At 33.0% G+C, this 15,773-nt stretch overlaps 1 protein-coding gene across 1 annotated transcript in view; it reads left to right on the top strand.

Annotated features, from left to right (window-relative positions):
- The window catches only part of LOC143051758 (uncharacterized), a 39,301-nt gene that overhangs the window by 3,429 nt on the left and 20,099 nt on the right, over positions 1–15,773 (top strand). Inside the window, exons 2-7 of the mRNA XM_076224668.1 lie at positions 4,902–5,263; positions 6,131–6,346; positions 7,915–8,048; positions 8,725–8,899; positions 13,268–13,917; positions 14,262–14,697. Coding sequence (XP_076080783.1) covers positions 4,915–5,263; positions 6,131–6,346; positions 7,915–8,048; positions 8,725–8,899; positions 13,268–13,917; positions 14,262–14,697 — 1,960 coding nt within the window. The 5' untranslated portion in view covers positions 4,902–4,914. The remainder of the gene's footprint in view (positions 1–4,901; positions 5,264–6,130; positions 6,347–7,914; positions 8,049–8,724; positions 8,900–13,267; positions 13,918–14,261; positions 14,698–15,773) is intronic.

Genomic DNA, 15,773 nt, shown 5'->3' with positions numbered 1-15,773 from the left:
TTAAAACTACTGCACCACCAAAGCTTATGGTAGCGATGTATGGCCAGAGCAAAGCTAATACTTTCTATGTGCCTATTATATCCAGGCAGTTTCAACTGTATACTAGTGTTCAACTGGTCATGTGCATGGGTGAATCATAAAATCATGTATTTACTGTCATGTATATGATTTACATGAATAAGATTAAAAATAATGTATTCGTGTACTTTTTTTTTTATGCACCTTTAAAATTGGATTCAGCACACTGACTTTTTCTATATATCATCATCACATGCAATCTACACTGCAATAATCTTTTACCATATATATAAATAAACATATGTCATCACAAGACACCGTAAATATATTATCCATATTATAGAGAGCACCAGTGGAAGGCCAACTTTCATCACCAAACTCAATATTTTTTACATATTAACATATCAGGTTATTACCTTCCCAAATTACTTGAGTTAAGTTTAAATTCCTCCCAATGAATACGTTTGACTAAGATTAACGTCCATGCGCAGGCAAAATTGACCATTCACGCAAGACGCAAATCTGAAGTCAATTCATAAAAAATGAACATCTGAATAAATAGAATAACCCTGAAAAAATGTATACTAAACCCCTTAATAGCAAATAATATATAATAGATATATTCGAGTATGAAGGCACCGACTGTGTAGAAAACAATCCCTTATTCACAACAAGTCTATGCACGGACTTGTAATAAAAAATAACTAATACGTAAATTTACAACATAAAACAACCTATCAATGAATTTATGACTTTTTATAAAAACAATCCACAAATAATCAAATTTGCCAACATACAAAAACAAAGGTTTCGTACCCCTTATCTTAACGAAGTATCAGTTCATGACACACAATGACTGTAAATAGTCCAAATTCCGTTATTCCGCACATATATAAAATAGTTCTTCAGCATAACGCATCCTTGCTGCAGTCAAGAATATTATTCACAAGCGTAGGTTCTGACCTGGGTCAGGAGTCAGAATCAAACTTTCAACATACAGATTGTCCATAGAAATAAATCCATCAATATAAACTTTCGACTATAGTTATACTTCGCAGATAAGGAGGCACGACAAATACATACACTGTCGGCAAGGTAAAAAAAAACATTACGAAATAAACTTTTTTTTTTTTAATTTTCTTTTTATGAACATGAAATGAATGATAACAACATTATGTTACACAGCCGGTGAAAAATCTGACAAGCTATACAATTTATATTACAAGCTCAGCCTTCCACTGTCGCTACCAATTTTCTCGAGATTAAAATAAAATCAAAGTAATTATAGGTGCGGAAGTTCGAAAATGAAATGAAAGGTCCCAAAGCTAGCAAATCGGGGGGACTCTAGTAAAGCTGGGCCCCACGTTGGGCGCCAATGCAACGTAAATGGGTTTTCGTGTGTAAACGTATTCTTCATTCATAATCTATCTCATGACATTATACCCTGCTAGCTCAGCCATTTACGTTACTGGTAGAGAGGGTTCGGCCTGTGCTTTCGCTCCAGGACTTCTGACAGCATACTGACAATACAACGAAACAATAAATTCAATAAGGGACAGGTATAAGAAACCTAAAAATGACCAGTGATGACGATTTGCCAAGCAATGTATTTGCTCATAGAACAAATGACAAAAATTCATAAAACAGTTTCATATTTAATAGACAAAGACAACATAAATACATAAATCATATCACGGTATCTCCAGGGCAAAAATATCAATTTAGAATTTCAATACACTCTCGAACTTCCCCTTTTTGGACAAACCATGCGGTGAAAATACCCATACAAGTTAACCATTTCAAAGAAGCGTTTGGCCTTAGTGCTATCTGATTGAATAAAATAAAATGATACTAGAATTTGAAGTGTCCGTTTACTTAAAATGTTGAGAGCTGTACACTATTCGTTTTTAACTAAATTATAATCCAATCAATCAAGTTGTGACGTCAACCTTCCGAGACAAAATAATTAGGCCAAAATTAAAAATATGTTTGTTTCCCCTCCCCCCACCCGGGTCAAAAATAAGCCCCCGGGTCAAAAAATTATTTTCCACAAAAAAATCAAAATTATTTTTTTCCTGAAAATAATTTGTTTCCATTTTTGGAAAGTGCTTGAAAGCAGAAGGATTGATAATCTAAATAAATACACTCAAATTGAGCACAAACAACTGATAAGTGGCCTGGACTGGACAAGTCAAACCATTCATGTGACCATTCTATGACAATCACATCCAGTTAAAAAAAAAAAAAAAAAAAAAGAACCTGCCTTCCTGGTCTGTTTACAAAGGGTAGACCCGGGGGAGGGGAAACAGACATTCTTTTAAATGTGGCCTTATACCCACTGGTTCCCACCGACTTTGTTAGACTAGAACATGAATCTCATTATTCTATGACTAGGGAACAAAAATCGATCCAGTAAAAAAAAACCATCGCATTTCCCGTTTAGTTTTCAATCCAACCAGAGCAATGTCTGAAAAACGTTTTTCAGTAAAATTGACCAGTTCAAGATCCAAAACCAAAACATGCGATAATACAAAATTCTATTTCAGAGTAATTAGGCACGAACAATCCCGTAGATTGACGACCGTTACTCCAAAATATCCCTCGGATTAACCCTCTGTCTAAATATCGCTATCAAAATGAAACCCATCTCTTTATAAACCCGAAATCATAAAATATCAAGCTAGTGTACAATTCCCTCTATTTAATCTGGAACGGAAACGTAATTTAATATTTTAGAACTGTTTGACTACAAGACCGAAAAGAAATATATCAAATGAGAAGAAATAAATATTTAGTCAAACATCAAAATACAAAATAAAATGAAATTTTAAAGTACAACTTACCGGTACGAAAGTTTTCCCCAATCTAAAGAAATACTGCCCTGACGAGGTTTAAATATCCAAGTCTGGACATTGAGTTCAAGCACGAGATAAACGATCCCCGCGAAAAAAGTGACCGGACAACTATAGTTATATAAAGTATCTAAAAATAGAAAAAGGGGAATTTACGATGACCCACAAACGTTACAGAACTAATAGTGAGGACCAACAGATTTTCTTTAATGACCACCAAGGAAAAAAAGATTTCGCGAACTCTGCTGAGTAACAACCCATTAGCCATATAAACATATTTTCATTGTTACATTTCTTTAGATTAGGATAAGAAATACAAAGTTCTTGAATAAATGTTATTCTGTATGTTTCTCAGGCATGATTCCACTATATTGTTTAGGGCCGCTGAGCGGCCCTTAAATCGGCCAGCGACCCCAAAAAAATGTACATGAAAATGAATTCCCAATTCAAGAAAATAAAATAAAAATCGATATTTCCGATAAGTTTCTGTCACCGATTAAGGCAACTATAATTTTCATAGTTTGTTGTCAAAACTTTTTAAAATCCGGATAAGAATGTTGTTTACGATTGCATTTTATTAACAATTCAATTTAAATCTTTATTGTCATAAAACTACATATTTATAGTTGTGACATTAACAACGATTTTATTATGTCAAAATGTGGCAAACAATTTTATCAGCCGAATTCAATTGATTAATATGTTATAGGAGTATTCGATCTGGTAAAAGCAGATCGCCCAGCAGGTTGATAAAAAATGGGTGTCAAAGCAGACCTCGGCAGAGAGAAAACTCAAATTTTGATATGACATTGATGGATAAAGTTTAATGGGCGCCGATCTCGTAAAAGCAGATCGCCCAGCAGAGCCGGTTATATAATATGATGAAAACTTGTTTTGTAAAAGAAATTATTTCCTCCAAAGACAAAAGTTTTAGCGTTTTTTTAAAATAATGTTCATAATAGACTATTCATGAAATACGATGTCATCATTATGGAACTATTTCAAAAGTTTTGAAGATGATTAAAATAATGTTAAAGAACACTGGTTCAATGCTTTAAATATCTTATCAATTAAGTATATGAACTTTTGTAATTGCTTTTCTGAATTCGACAATTGACCAGTTCAATTTGAAATCCATTTGAATCAAGGTAGAGATGACCTGCTGTTGAAAAAATACCCAACGAATGATTTGTTTTTCAGTGGTTTATGTAAGCTGAAATATATGTTTTTGTAATAGGCCTAGGCATGCTGGGTAACTATAGCTAAGATGATAGACTAGTGCATCATGTTCAATGATATTCATGTAATAACAGTAGCCCATCCAGAATTATTCAAAATGTTACAACTTACATGAACATCAGTGTACAGGTTAAACATAATAATATACTTTTGCCGTTTTAACAGGAAAATAATGTTATTTCGTCTTAGATTTTATGCTTAAAAAAATCCCAATTAGAATAAAAATTCCCAATTTGATGTTCAAGGGACCCATTTGAAAACACCTGGAATCATCCCTGTTTCTAATTTTTTGCAACATAGGAGAAAGTGGATCTCAGCTTCCACCTCCTCACAAAGTTTACAAATACGCTCTGAAATGAGCTGGGATTTTTTTTGTGCCTCCCTGTTTCAATTGAAAGTTGATGGTCTCCAATTCTTAGTTTTGTTAATGCCTGCCTTTGTTTAGAGTTTTAATATATCCAACTAATGACCTATATTTCAGGGTTCATTGAGCAAACATGCTGAAAAAATAAGATCGGAAGATAGGCAGTATCATTTTATTTTACAAACATTTTTTTAACTGGTTATTACTAGATAATCAGTCTGACTTTAACAGTGCTTATTCCAAAATGGCATAAAAAGTGTTAACAATGGTTAAGGTAGACACTAAAAAGTAGGGTCTTAAGGGTGAAGGGAAACTCTTGTGTTAGTTTTTTGTCCTTATCCAAGTATATCAAACTAATGACCTATATTTCAGGATTCATTGAGCAATGTCCTCACCAAAATATATCCAACTAATGACCTATATTTCAGGGTTCATTGAGCAATGTCCTCGGACCAAGAGGTATGTGAGGAACCTGACCTTGGTGTTGAAACAGAGGAAATCATTTGTGAAACAGTTTTTATAAAATCAGAAGAAGACGAACTTGAAGATGAGGAAGATGACACTCCGTCTGAAACATATTCTGTCGAAGGACAGCGCCCTGTGCGTCCTGTTGAACGGCAGAAGATGCGTCCTTGGCTGATTGACCTGTTAGACAAGAATATCCTACCTGGTTTAAGCTGGCAGAACAAGAGAGAGAATATTTTCAGAATTTCTTGGAAACACGCAGCGCACAATTGTTTCAATCGTAACCGAGATTCTGATTTGTTTGAACGTTGGGCTTTTCATACAGGTTTGTATAAAAAGTAAAATCACAAAAATACTGAATTCCGATGAAAATTAAATCGGAAAGTCCCTTATCACATGGCAAAATCAAATGACAAAACAACACATCTAAAATGAATGGACAAAGACTGTCATATTCCTGACTTAGTACAGGCATTTTCAAATGTAGGAAATGGTGGATTGAACCTGTGTAATTTGGATCACTTATATTCGTCATTTATTTATGTCACATTTATCAAGTGATTAACAAGACAGATGATAATCTTTTAATACTGAATCATATGATCCTATATACATAACTTAATCCTCATCGTGCTACAATGCACATGAGATCAAAGTAAAAATTAACATCATTCAACAGTCTTCATGATAAACTTGTATCCACAAGCTCGAAGCTCAATTTTTTGAAAAATAAAAATACATTGTAAACATTCAATTGTCAAGAATAGAAAATCTTGTGTCTATATGGAATAAAAACCGGGCCTACATGTAAATAAGAATTAATTTGGAAAAAAATGTCCTAAACAGCATTGAAATATTTTCGACTGGACATTAAGCATCCAACAACAATGTCACTAACAATGACAATCTTTTATTGTCCTGAGCATTCATAAAATGTTTGTCACCAACAATCTAATCAATGAAATCTTTTAAAAAAATATTGATCGATGGCCATGTGTTAACCATAAAGTATTGAAAAGAACATAAATAATACTTTTTTAAACTATAGTTTGCCCAAGAAAGTACTAAAAATAGAAACTAACATATATTATTAGTTTCAATAAATAGATATTTAAAAAGTACGCCATCAAATGCAAAACACAATTTTATAAATCTGATCATTTTGTATGATAAGTCTATCCATATTTTGCAGGACGCCATCACGAGGGTAACCACAAGCGTTGGAAGGCCAACTTCCGTTGTGCTCTAAACAGTCTTCCTGATGTGATGGAATTGAAAGAACTCGGTGTAAGAAAGGGAGATAATGCATTTAAAGTTTACAAGTTTCTTGACTCGCCAGAACCAACGATGAAAGAGAAGATGGAAATTAAGCGGAAATACAGTCTCATGGCTGGTATCAAACTTGATGGTATGGTTATTGTTTTGAAAGTTATTTATATTTCTCACATTTATTAAATGCAGATAAAAAATACTATAGGGTTATTGCATGAATATTGGGGAATATTGTCCTGAGTAGAATTTTATATTGCACGAGCTTGCGAGTGCAATATATGTTCTACGAGGGACAATATTCCCCAATATTCATGCAATAACCCTTTAATTGTATAGCAATATAATATTTGAAAGTAAAATTGGTTTAAACTAAGATTTTGTCATTGATGACGTCATGAATTTTGAAGATTTATTGCACTAGTGCAATATTAGAATTTATTGCAGGCTAACTTTTGATTACTTTCTGTTGGAAATATTATATTGCTATACAATAAACTGTAAAATTACATTGAATTACAAACTTATTATTTGTAATAGGAAAAATATGAAAAAGAAAAAAAATTATTTATAATATCAAACAAATACAAAATTATAACTGCCATATATCTAATCAATGCATCTTTCTTAGGTCAGGAAGTTATTTTCTTTAATTTCTAAATATACATATTATATCAGTAAGACAGGGCAGGCTGACAAGAACATTAAGAGGGACTTGTATTTTGATGTTTTGTTTTTCTGCAACTGGTAGTAATATGTGTCCTCCAGGAAAAATATTACCTGGACAAATTTATCTTTTACTTATACATTTTGTACACAGTATCAGGCGATATGGTAAAGTCAACCACACAATATGTAAGAGTCAATTATGTGTGCAAAACAAAATGTTATGTGCACAATAATAAAATACTCATTTATAAGCCTCCAACATGTCAAGGGGTTTGTGAAATTCCTGAAGATCTTTGAACTGAATTTTAATGTGCGTATTGTTATGCATTTACTTTTCTACATTGGCTAGAGGTATAGGGGGAGGGTTGAGATATCACAAACATGTTTAACCCCGCCACATTTTTGCACCTGTCCCAAGTCAGGAGCCTCTGGCCTTTGTTAGTCTTGTATTATTTTAATTTTAGTTTCTTGTGTACAATTTGGAAATTAGTATGGCGTTCATTATCACTGAACTAGTATATATTTGTTTTGGGGCCAGCTGAAGGACGCCTCTTGGTGCGTGAATTTCTCGTTACATTGAAGACCTGTTGGTGACCTTCTGCTGTTGTTTTTTTCTATGGTCGGGTTGTTGTCTCTTTGGCACATTCCCCATTTCCATTCTCAATTTTATTACTATTAGTTTCTTTGTTGAAGTATTGAGTTGATACATTGATACATTATACTCTATAAAAAATTATAGCTTACCAGAGCAAAAAAGTTGAAGACATGTTTTTAAATTCAAAAACTTGAGAATTTTAACATGTTTTAGGGTTATAAAAAAAAACATCATTACTATGCAAGTGAATTTTCTGAGAAAATTAATGGGAGATAAATCAAACCTTTAAAGTATTATATCAGTATTATATTAGAAATTATGAACATAACAAATTTACTTATATAAGTAGATTAAATTTTACTTCTCCAAGTGAATAAAAATAATTTGTACAAGTAGTTGCATGGACTGTTAATTATATAAAAGTGTGTTGTATAATATTTCAGAATCTCATTCAGGATCATCTACACCAACGGTATCCACAGCACCAAGCTCTCCAGAACGAGAAGGATCGTCAGGGGTGGATGGTGGTATTCAGACATTACTAAAAGCGATAGAACTAAAAACCCAACAACAAACAGTAATATGACTTTATATTATTTTATAATAATAAAAAAAGAAGATGTGGTAGAATTAACAATGAGACAACTCTCCACAAGATACCAAAATGACAAAGAAATAAAGCTGTATCCCACTCTATCAAAGGAAATAGTTTAATCCACCTGCAGTAATGTATATACTTAGCAACACAAATAATGCACCACATCCTACAATATATAGAACATTCACTATATCTTATTTTTGCTACAAACTTGTAGAAATTTAGTATATTTAATACTTAAAAATGAAATTACTGCAGAGTTTATAGAGAAAGTTTAAATTTTCAGTTACGATATAGATTACCACACTTTTGGGCCTGTGGCTGAGGATGAACATATATTTATAAACTCTACTATTTATTAATGCCTTAACTTGATCAACAGTAAGAGAAACTAAGATATAAAGTAATGGTTTGAAATAATACCCAGAATGCATCTGAAACGGTGAATTATTAAAAAAATGATAGTTTCCAATGAAATATAAAGTACTATAATGATATATAAAGTTTTGATAATCTAACAGGATATGTCAAAGACTCCACAGAAGAGAGGTTCATCAGGGGGAACATAAAGATGTAAATTAATTGTTCAAAATGTTCCCCAGATTGAGAATGCATCAAATTCTGAAATGATTTATTAAGATTTACAATCTAACAGGATATGTCAAAGACTCCACAGAAGAGAGGTTCATCAGGGGGAACAACTCAGACCAGAAGTAAGAGAGCTAAGAAAGACAGTAGGGATGATGTTCCAGTAGAAACAGAAGCAACGGTTGTAATCTGCAGTGGGAGGCCATCACCAGCTTCAACCCCAGGCAGTGATACTATTTCAGGTGGGTACCAAAACATAGATTTATAGCAAAACAATCAAATCTGATTAGATAGACTGAAATACTTGAGTGAAAATTTGGAACTATGACAAGATCTTAGAATTATAAATTAAACCAAAAAAAATTCAGGTGGGCAACAGACATAGGAAAAAATAAAACAATAAAATCTGATTGGATAAACTGAAATAATTAAAGAAAGTTTGGGACCATGTCAAGATGTATGAAATATGAATGCAACCAAAACAATTTCATTTGGGCAAATTGATGACCACACTTCCTTAGGATGTGCATTTTGCATCTATAAAGTAGTATTATTTGGTGCCAACATGTTAAAGGGGGGTTACACTAATGTCCTGACAATGTCCTGACAATGTCCTGACAGTGACTTGACGGAAATGAAAATGCTAAATACTTTTTTATTATTGGAAGGATTTACTTGAAATTTGGAACTAAGCAAGATGAGATCTTATATTTAATAAATAAAATTTAAAAAAAATAAAAAAATATTTATAAGAGTTAGAAAACTTGACCTGACCAACTTGACTTTGAAAATACTAATGTCCTGACTGATATGAAACGGATAAAAAATGCTTTATTATTGACAGGATAGACTTCAAATTCGATACCAAGGAAGATTTAAACATTTAATGTAAAAATATTAGAAGAAAAAGGAAAAAATATATTTTTAAGAGTTAGAAAACTTGACCTGACTAACTACGTCCTCCCGTGACTAATGTCCTGACCGATGTAAAATGCCAATAACTTTTATGTTCTTTGATGGATCGACTTCAAATTTGATGTCAAGGAAGATTCTAAAATTGAATATTGAGATATAAGAAAAAAAATTCAAAAAACTAATTTTAAGTGTTAGAAAACTTGATCTGACCAACGTCGACTCTGCCCTGACTTATGTCCTGATTGATGTAGAAAATGTTAATAACTTTTTTGTTATTGAAAGAATTGACTTACTGATTAAAGTTCCTTACCAAGGAAAATTATAATATTTAAAATAAGATTTTATGAAGAAAAAAAATGTTTGTTAATTTTTGAAATGTTAGAAAACTTGACCTGACCAACTTGCTCTTTATCATGATGAATGTCCTGACCGTTATAAAATTGCCAATAACTTTTTTATTATTGAAAGGGATATAACTAAGTTTGATATTAGAAAAGTGATATGTGATTAGAGATGATTTAGATACTAAGTAAATGCACTTTTTCTACATTTAATAATGAAATGATAAAGATGTTCAAAATGCAATGACATGAGTGACATGAATAATTAAAATTTAATCACACCTATATTAATCAAAATTAACACAAATTGGAGTGTTTACTTACCTATATTTCTCGGTAAACGGACAGAAAGTCACAGGACAAAAAGTCACAGGACATAAAGTCACAAATTTGATAGGACAAAAAGTCACAAATAAATTTTGCACCATTTTTAATGAACATAGTATGTATGCCCTAACCTTATATACAGTACAGGTAGGGACTTATTTTTATGGATGCCTTAATCCGTCTAGATGTCAGACTGGTCGGACAGTTGTCCCAGTGTAATAAACACCTGCTGTGCAATATCCAAGTGGAAGGTCGTAAATCAATCTGTACCAGCTTGATTAGAATTAAATTTTACCTGTACAGATATATTAGTATTTATGGAGGATAGATAAATGTAAAATATTGTTTTGTATTCAAAGAGAAAGAATTAAAATTAAAATTAAATATAAGAAATAAAATTCAAATTAAATATAAGAATAAAAATTAAAATTGAATATAATTTTATTTTTTTTATAATTTGAAAATGAAATAAAGACGATTTTTAACAATATATTGTGTTGCCAATTATTTCAATAGTTTTGTGCCAATAAACTATTTTTTATTTGTATTTGTAAACCGTAAATATTTCATCTAATTCAAAATAATAAGCCTAATAACAACCAAGACTGTTTTCAATAGAAGTTTAAATCAAATTGTTGAGACTTCAATCCCGTAAATTATACGAGTTTTCGTTGATGGTTATATTATTTCCCGCTTTTAACGTCCTGTTCCTTTATATGTTATTATAAGAAACTCAATTTTAAGTATAAGGCCAACATATCGTATTTATGAAATATGTATAGGCATTGTGAATTAAGTTATTTTCCTTTTGATACAACTTTCCCCGTCGAAGCCTCTACATCTATTCACACCTGTCAATCATTTCTCGCAAGTGAAACATTTTGGTCAGACAGATCACTCGTGCTTTCTATTTTGACATATTTCCCGTTAATCTCTTTGAAAGTCAAACAATTGGTTTCCTTTAATACAATATTTATAACGCCGAGATCATATTTCGATTCCTATTTTTTTTATTTTATTTAAAATTGTTGACACTCGATATAAATATGCCTTTCTATTTTCATGTCTGAAATATTTTATGAAAATCGCCGGTGTTATAAATATATTTTACAAATTGTATCAAATCGATACACGAAAATCAAAGTTTAACCTTATATAGTTTATTGACTAAATGCACATTTATACCCCAATGGGGTTGAAGGCTAGTCGTACTAGTCATGATCAGCTGTCTTTACTTTTTCGTCGTACTTCTAGTCATTCTAAAGCTCGCGCAGTCAGTATGATTTTTTAAATCGATGTTGTATTATTTCCGAAGTTTAAAGGAGGTCTCCAAATAGATTATTTAAATGGGAATCCGGGAAATGACTGATAAAAATAAAACAAAAAATAGTTAAAGAAGACTAAATCGTGTTTTGATTATACATGTATGTAAATCGATTAAATTTCTATTCTGGTAAATCGATCAAGAGCCTCAAAACTAAAACACAATAAATGTCAATCATTCAACATCAAATTTAATCATGAATGAATTTTCCCACGGTCGGTCAGTAAGGTCACCTGTGTTTACTGTTACGACATTTCCCGCCATATAAAAATCTCGTGCAGTGGACAAAATCGATCTTTAATATCTTTTATTAGCATTCAATATTATTGCCAGTGGAGTCAAGTTAAAGTTCAACCACGTGCACATGCTGTTGATCACTGATATGTGTATCATGGAATTGTCTTTTCACGGCAATTTTTTCTTTTTAGATTGCTATAAAAAATATAACATACAAGTTTCCTTTTTTACATGGATTGTGCGTAAATTAATATTATGCAATTAAGTTCGGGATTTCGGGATTAACCCTTTCGGGATCTGGGAATTCTTTTTTCGCGATGTCGGGATTTAAATTTATTTGAATTCGGGACCTTGGGACTTCGTGTTTTTAAGCCCGGGATTTCGAGATCCGGACCCATTTTACCCCCTACCCCCAAATGCAGATCAATTATATTAATTTAGCATAATGAACAAACACGGAAATCTTAAAATAAACTTATTCCCGGGAAGAATCAATATTTTCTTCTAGTGTTATTATTTGCGTTCTATTTTAGTCATACAACACCAACTTGTTTACAGTAAAAAGTAAAAACTACAAAGAATCATCAAGCTACTAATAATATACAAGTGTTGCTCACTGTAATTATTTTTATCTCGGAACTGACACAACAGACTGAATATTAAATACAAATTATAGAAATATTTTGCATGTGACCGCGTCAAACTCAAACGTATGCAGCAGCACTTGAGACAGCATTCTGCTAATCAATGGATTTACGTGGAAAATAAATCAGTAAAATAAAAATAACCGTAAGCTTCAAGAAATAGAATACATGTAAAAATATATATGTTTAAAAAATTTATGCAAACAAATAAGAAAAAGATACAAAAAAAAAAAAAAACCGAAAAGGAACATAAAATAAAAATAATTTTTAGGAACAAAGAAAATAAATATTAGCAGTTGAAATATCAAAACCATAATTAACAAAAATAGGCTATTTTTATTAAACAAAGTTTTCTCCAGTACTTCACCTGTAAAAATATTTTATGTCAAATACGATGTAGAACTAATATAATCAATAAAGTGACTGAGAGGTTAAAATTACAGGTAATCTGATTCTGAAATCAGTGAACCGTAATTCTAGCAACACGGATTAAGATGAAAGGACCATTCACACCTGGATCTGTTGTTTGATGAACATACTACCTACCATAAAAATGTCGGATTATTCATATCCGACTAGACGGATTAAGGCATCCATAAAAATAAGTCCCTACCCGTACTGTACCCAGACTCTAAGAAGATGCCTACTAAAGATATTTTATTGTCTTGAAGTAAAAAAAAATAATTTTTTAATCAGATTAGCATGGAAAAAAAGAAAATGTCTACCTACCTACCCCCTGTCCAAACCTTTTGGTAAGGTTTGTGCAAACAAAAATATTATTTAAGTGTGGCCTCATAAAGAATCAATTGATTATTTTTTCAGGTGTTCAGAAAATGCCCTATATAACAGCCATTGATCCTATGTCTGGAATACCCTATGTCACAGCAGTGGACCAGAAGACAGGGAAACTAACTCTTGTTCAACTCCGGAAGACGGATTCTCCATCTGCTCCAACCACGCCAACTGGGAGGTCTGAAATCATAATCCCTTCTTCCAAAATGCTTATGGGTCTACCAGGTCAGGGTCAGAGCATGATGGCTGTACCACAGGCTCAAACAATCACCTCGACGATAAAATGCGGAGAACATTTCATAACTGTACCAATGTCTGTGGCAGCCTCACTTCAGAAAGAAACGACGACAGAAGAAAAAGTGACGATCCCAATGCAAATGTTGCAGCAAGAGTTGCAGAAACAAGCACAGCAGCAAGTGCAGCAGGCACAACAAGGTGTTCCAAACTTGATCAACCTGGGAAATCTTTTCGCTAGCAACCCAGCAGCAGCCCTTCACCTTGCCAAGCAGATGAGTGCCAGTACAGGGTCTATCCCCATACCAGTCCTAGAACAAATCAGTCAGGCACAACAAAAGTTGACAGAGAAATCTGCACCTAAGACTGTCATTCAAACAGAAGTTCAGCAAGTGAGAATGGTAGCCCCACCTTCTGTATCAGAAAGTTTACCACCAGTTCCTCAGGTATATTATAATTAGGTTTTTTCTCCCCATATTTTCTGTATTCAAAAATTTTCCCTTTCAAGAGGATGTGATTTTCAGGATATTAACTGTTCTTTATATTATAAACTTTAAGACCAAAGAGCCCAAAGCTCAATATACCAACATTTTAGTTAGTTCTATTTATGGCATGAAGACCAAATTTTTATAAGCTCTAGAGGAAATATATAAGACTGGGCTGGTTGGCTTGAAGATTGCTGATGAAGGTTATTTCATATGTCTTTTATTTGATAATTAATATTTTGTTAATTTGTTGCTTCCCCTATTCTTATCTATTTGAGTCACATGATCATGATTTATCTTTGTAGTTGAACAAGAACATAACCAGTATTGCTGCAGCACTGAGAATGTCTATACCAAGTACACAGCCTTCAACACCCTCTGTTGTGACTGGTATCTCTAGTCCTATTCAGCAGCCGCAACCAGTCAGCACTACAACATTGGGTCCTGGTCTTGCACAGGACCCACAGGGTATTCGTAGCAAGTTAGTCTCTCGTCTGATGGTTAGCGGTTCATCAATGACCAATCAGAGTCCTGGTGTACGAATGCCTGTCTCGTCCCTGATACCAGCACCAACCTCGACACCACGGCCTCGGCTTGATCATATTCTGGTGAAACCAAATCCAAATTTGACTTTACCCAGCACGCATCTGCAGCCAGTCAGGACCAGTGATATGGTTGTCATGTCAACAGCTAGTAGTTCTAGCCTTGACTTTGTAACTGGGCCACCAAAACTAATGACAGGTTTGATTTTATACAATTAAGGAATAACAGTACTGTAGTTGAAGAGTTGCCACCGTCAATTGTAAATTTGACGGTCGCAAATGCAGTTTTACTGGGGACGCATAGCAGAGACAGTTAAACGAAGATTTGCAACCGTCAAATCAAAATTGATGGTGGCAACTCTTCAACTACAGTACTGTTATTCCGATTCTGATGCATAACAAAAAGAAAAAATACGATAAAACTTGAAAAATTGTCTAAATTTGACAAATTAGAAAAAAATATGGGAAACTTCATGAATGCTTTTGGCACAAAGACGTCATGGCTAAACGTGACGTCATACAAATAAAAACTTACAAACTGGAGGTTATTACGTTACCTGTACGCTTCAAATTCGAATAAAATTACATTAAAACGGCGAATTCGAGGTAGGTGTTGTTTTATTTTCGATAATATAGTAGTAATCGAATATTTGTTGATTCAACCAATTCAAAATGGCGGGTCTCATCTTAGTTACGCCTGGTCAACTGTGGATTTGTCAGCAACTTTTAGCCAATGAAAAAAAATGTCACATCCAAATTGCATTAGAATCTACAGTGGATTTTTTTTTTTTTTTGTGTAAACTGATATTTGTGGATTGAGGATAAATTGAATTTATCATTAGTACTTGATTTTGTGGTATTGTCAAAGTCTATAGAAGCCTATAGAAAATTTGTACTAGACTTTGAAGTTTGAAAATGTCATATGCGGATCCAGGGGGGGTGGCCCTGAGGGGTCCGGGCCCCCCCTTTCGTGAAAAAAATTTGGTTGATTATATATGGAATCACTGAAGCATGACTGGAGTGGGCCCCCCCTTAGGAAAAGTTCTGGATCCGCCACTGAATGTTTATCTACAAACACAAAAAATCCACTGAAATTTGTTTCACAAATACAAATGAATCCACATTATTCAGTGTCCATATTTCACTGACAAGGATATGACATCACTCAGTTCTGCCTTCTGTTTTTAAAGGCTCTAGTTTTGCTATAATGATATATCCCACTTAAAATCTTGAAACTCCGATGTCATTAAAAGAGAGGCAAGAGATTTCAAACCA

This window comes from Mytilus galloprovincialis, chromosome 11 (assembly GCF_965363235.1).
Source record: "Mytilus galloprovincialis chromosome 11, xbMytGall1.hap1.1, whole genome shotgun sequence".
Lineage (NCBI taxonomy): Eukaryota > Metazoa > Mollusca > Bivalvia > Mytilida > Mytilidae > Mytilus > Mytilus galloprovincialis.
The sequence above is the reverse complement of the archived record's forward strand: the minus strand, read 5'-3'. Positions and strand labels throughout refer to the sequence as shown.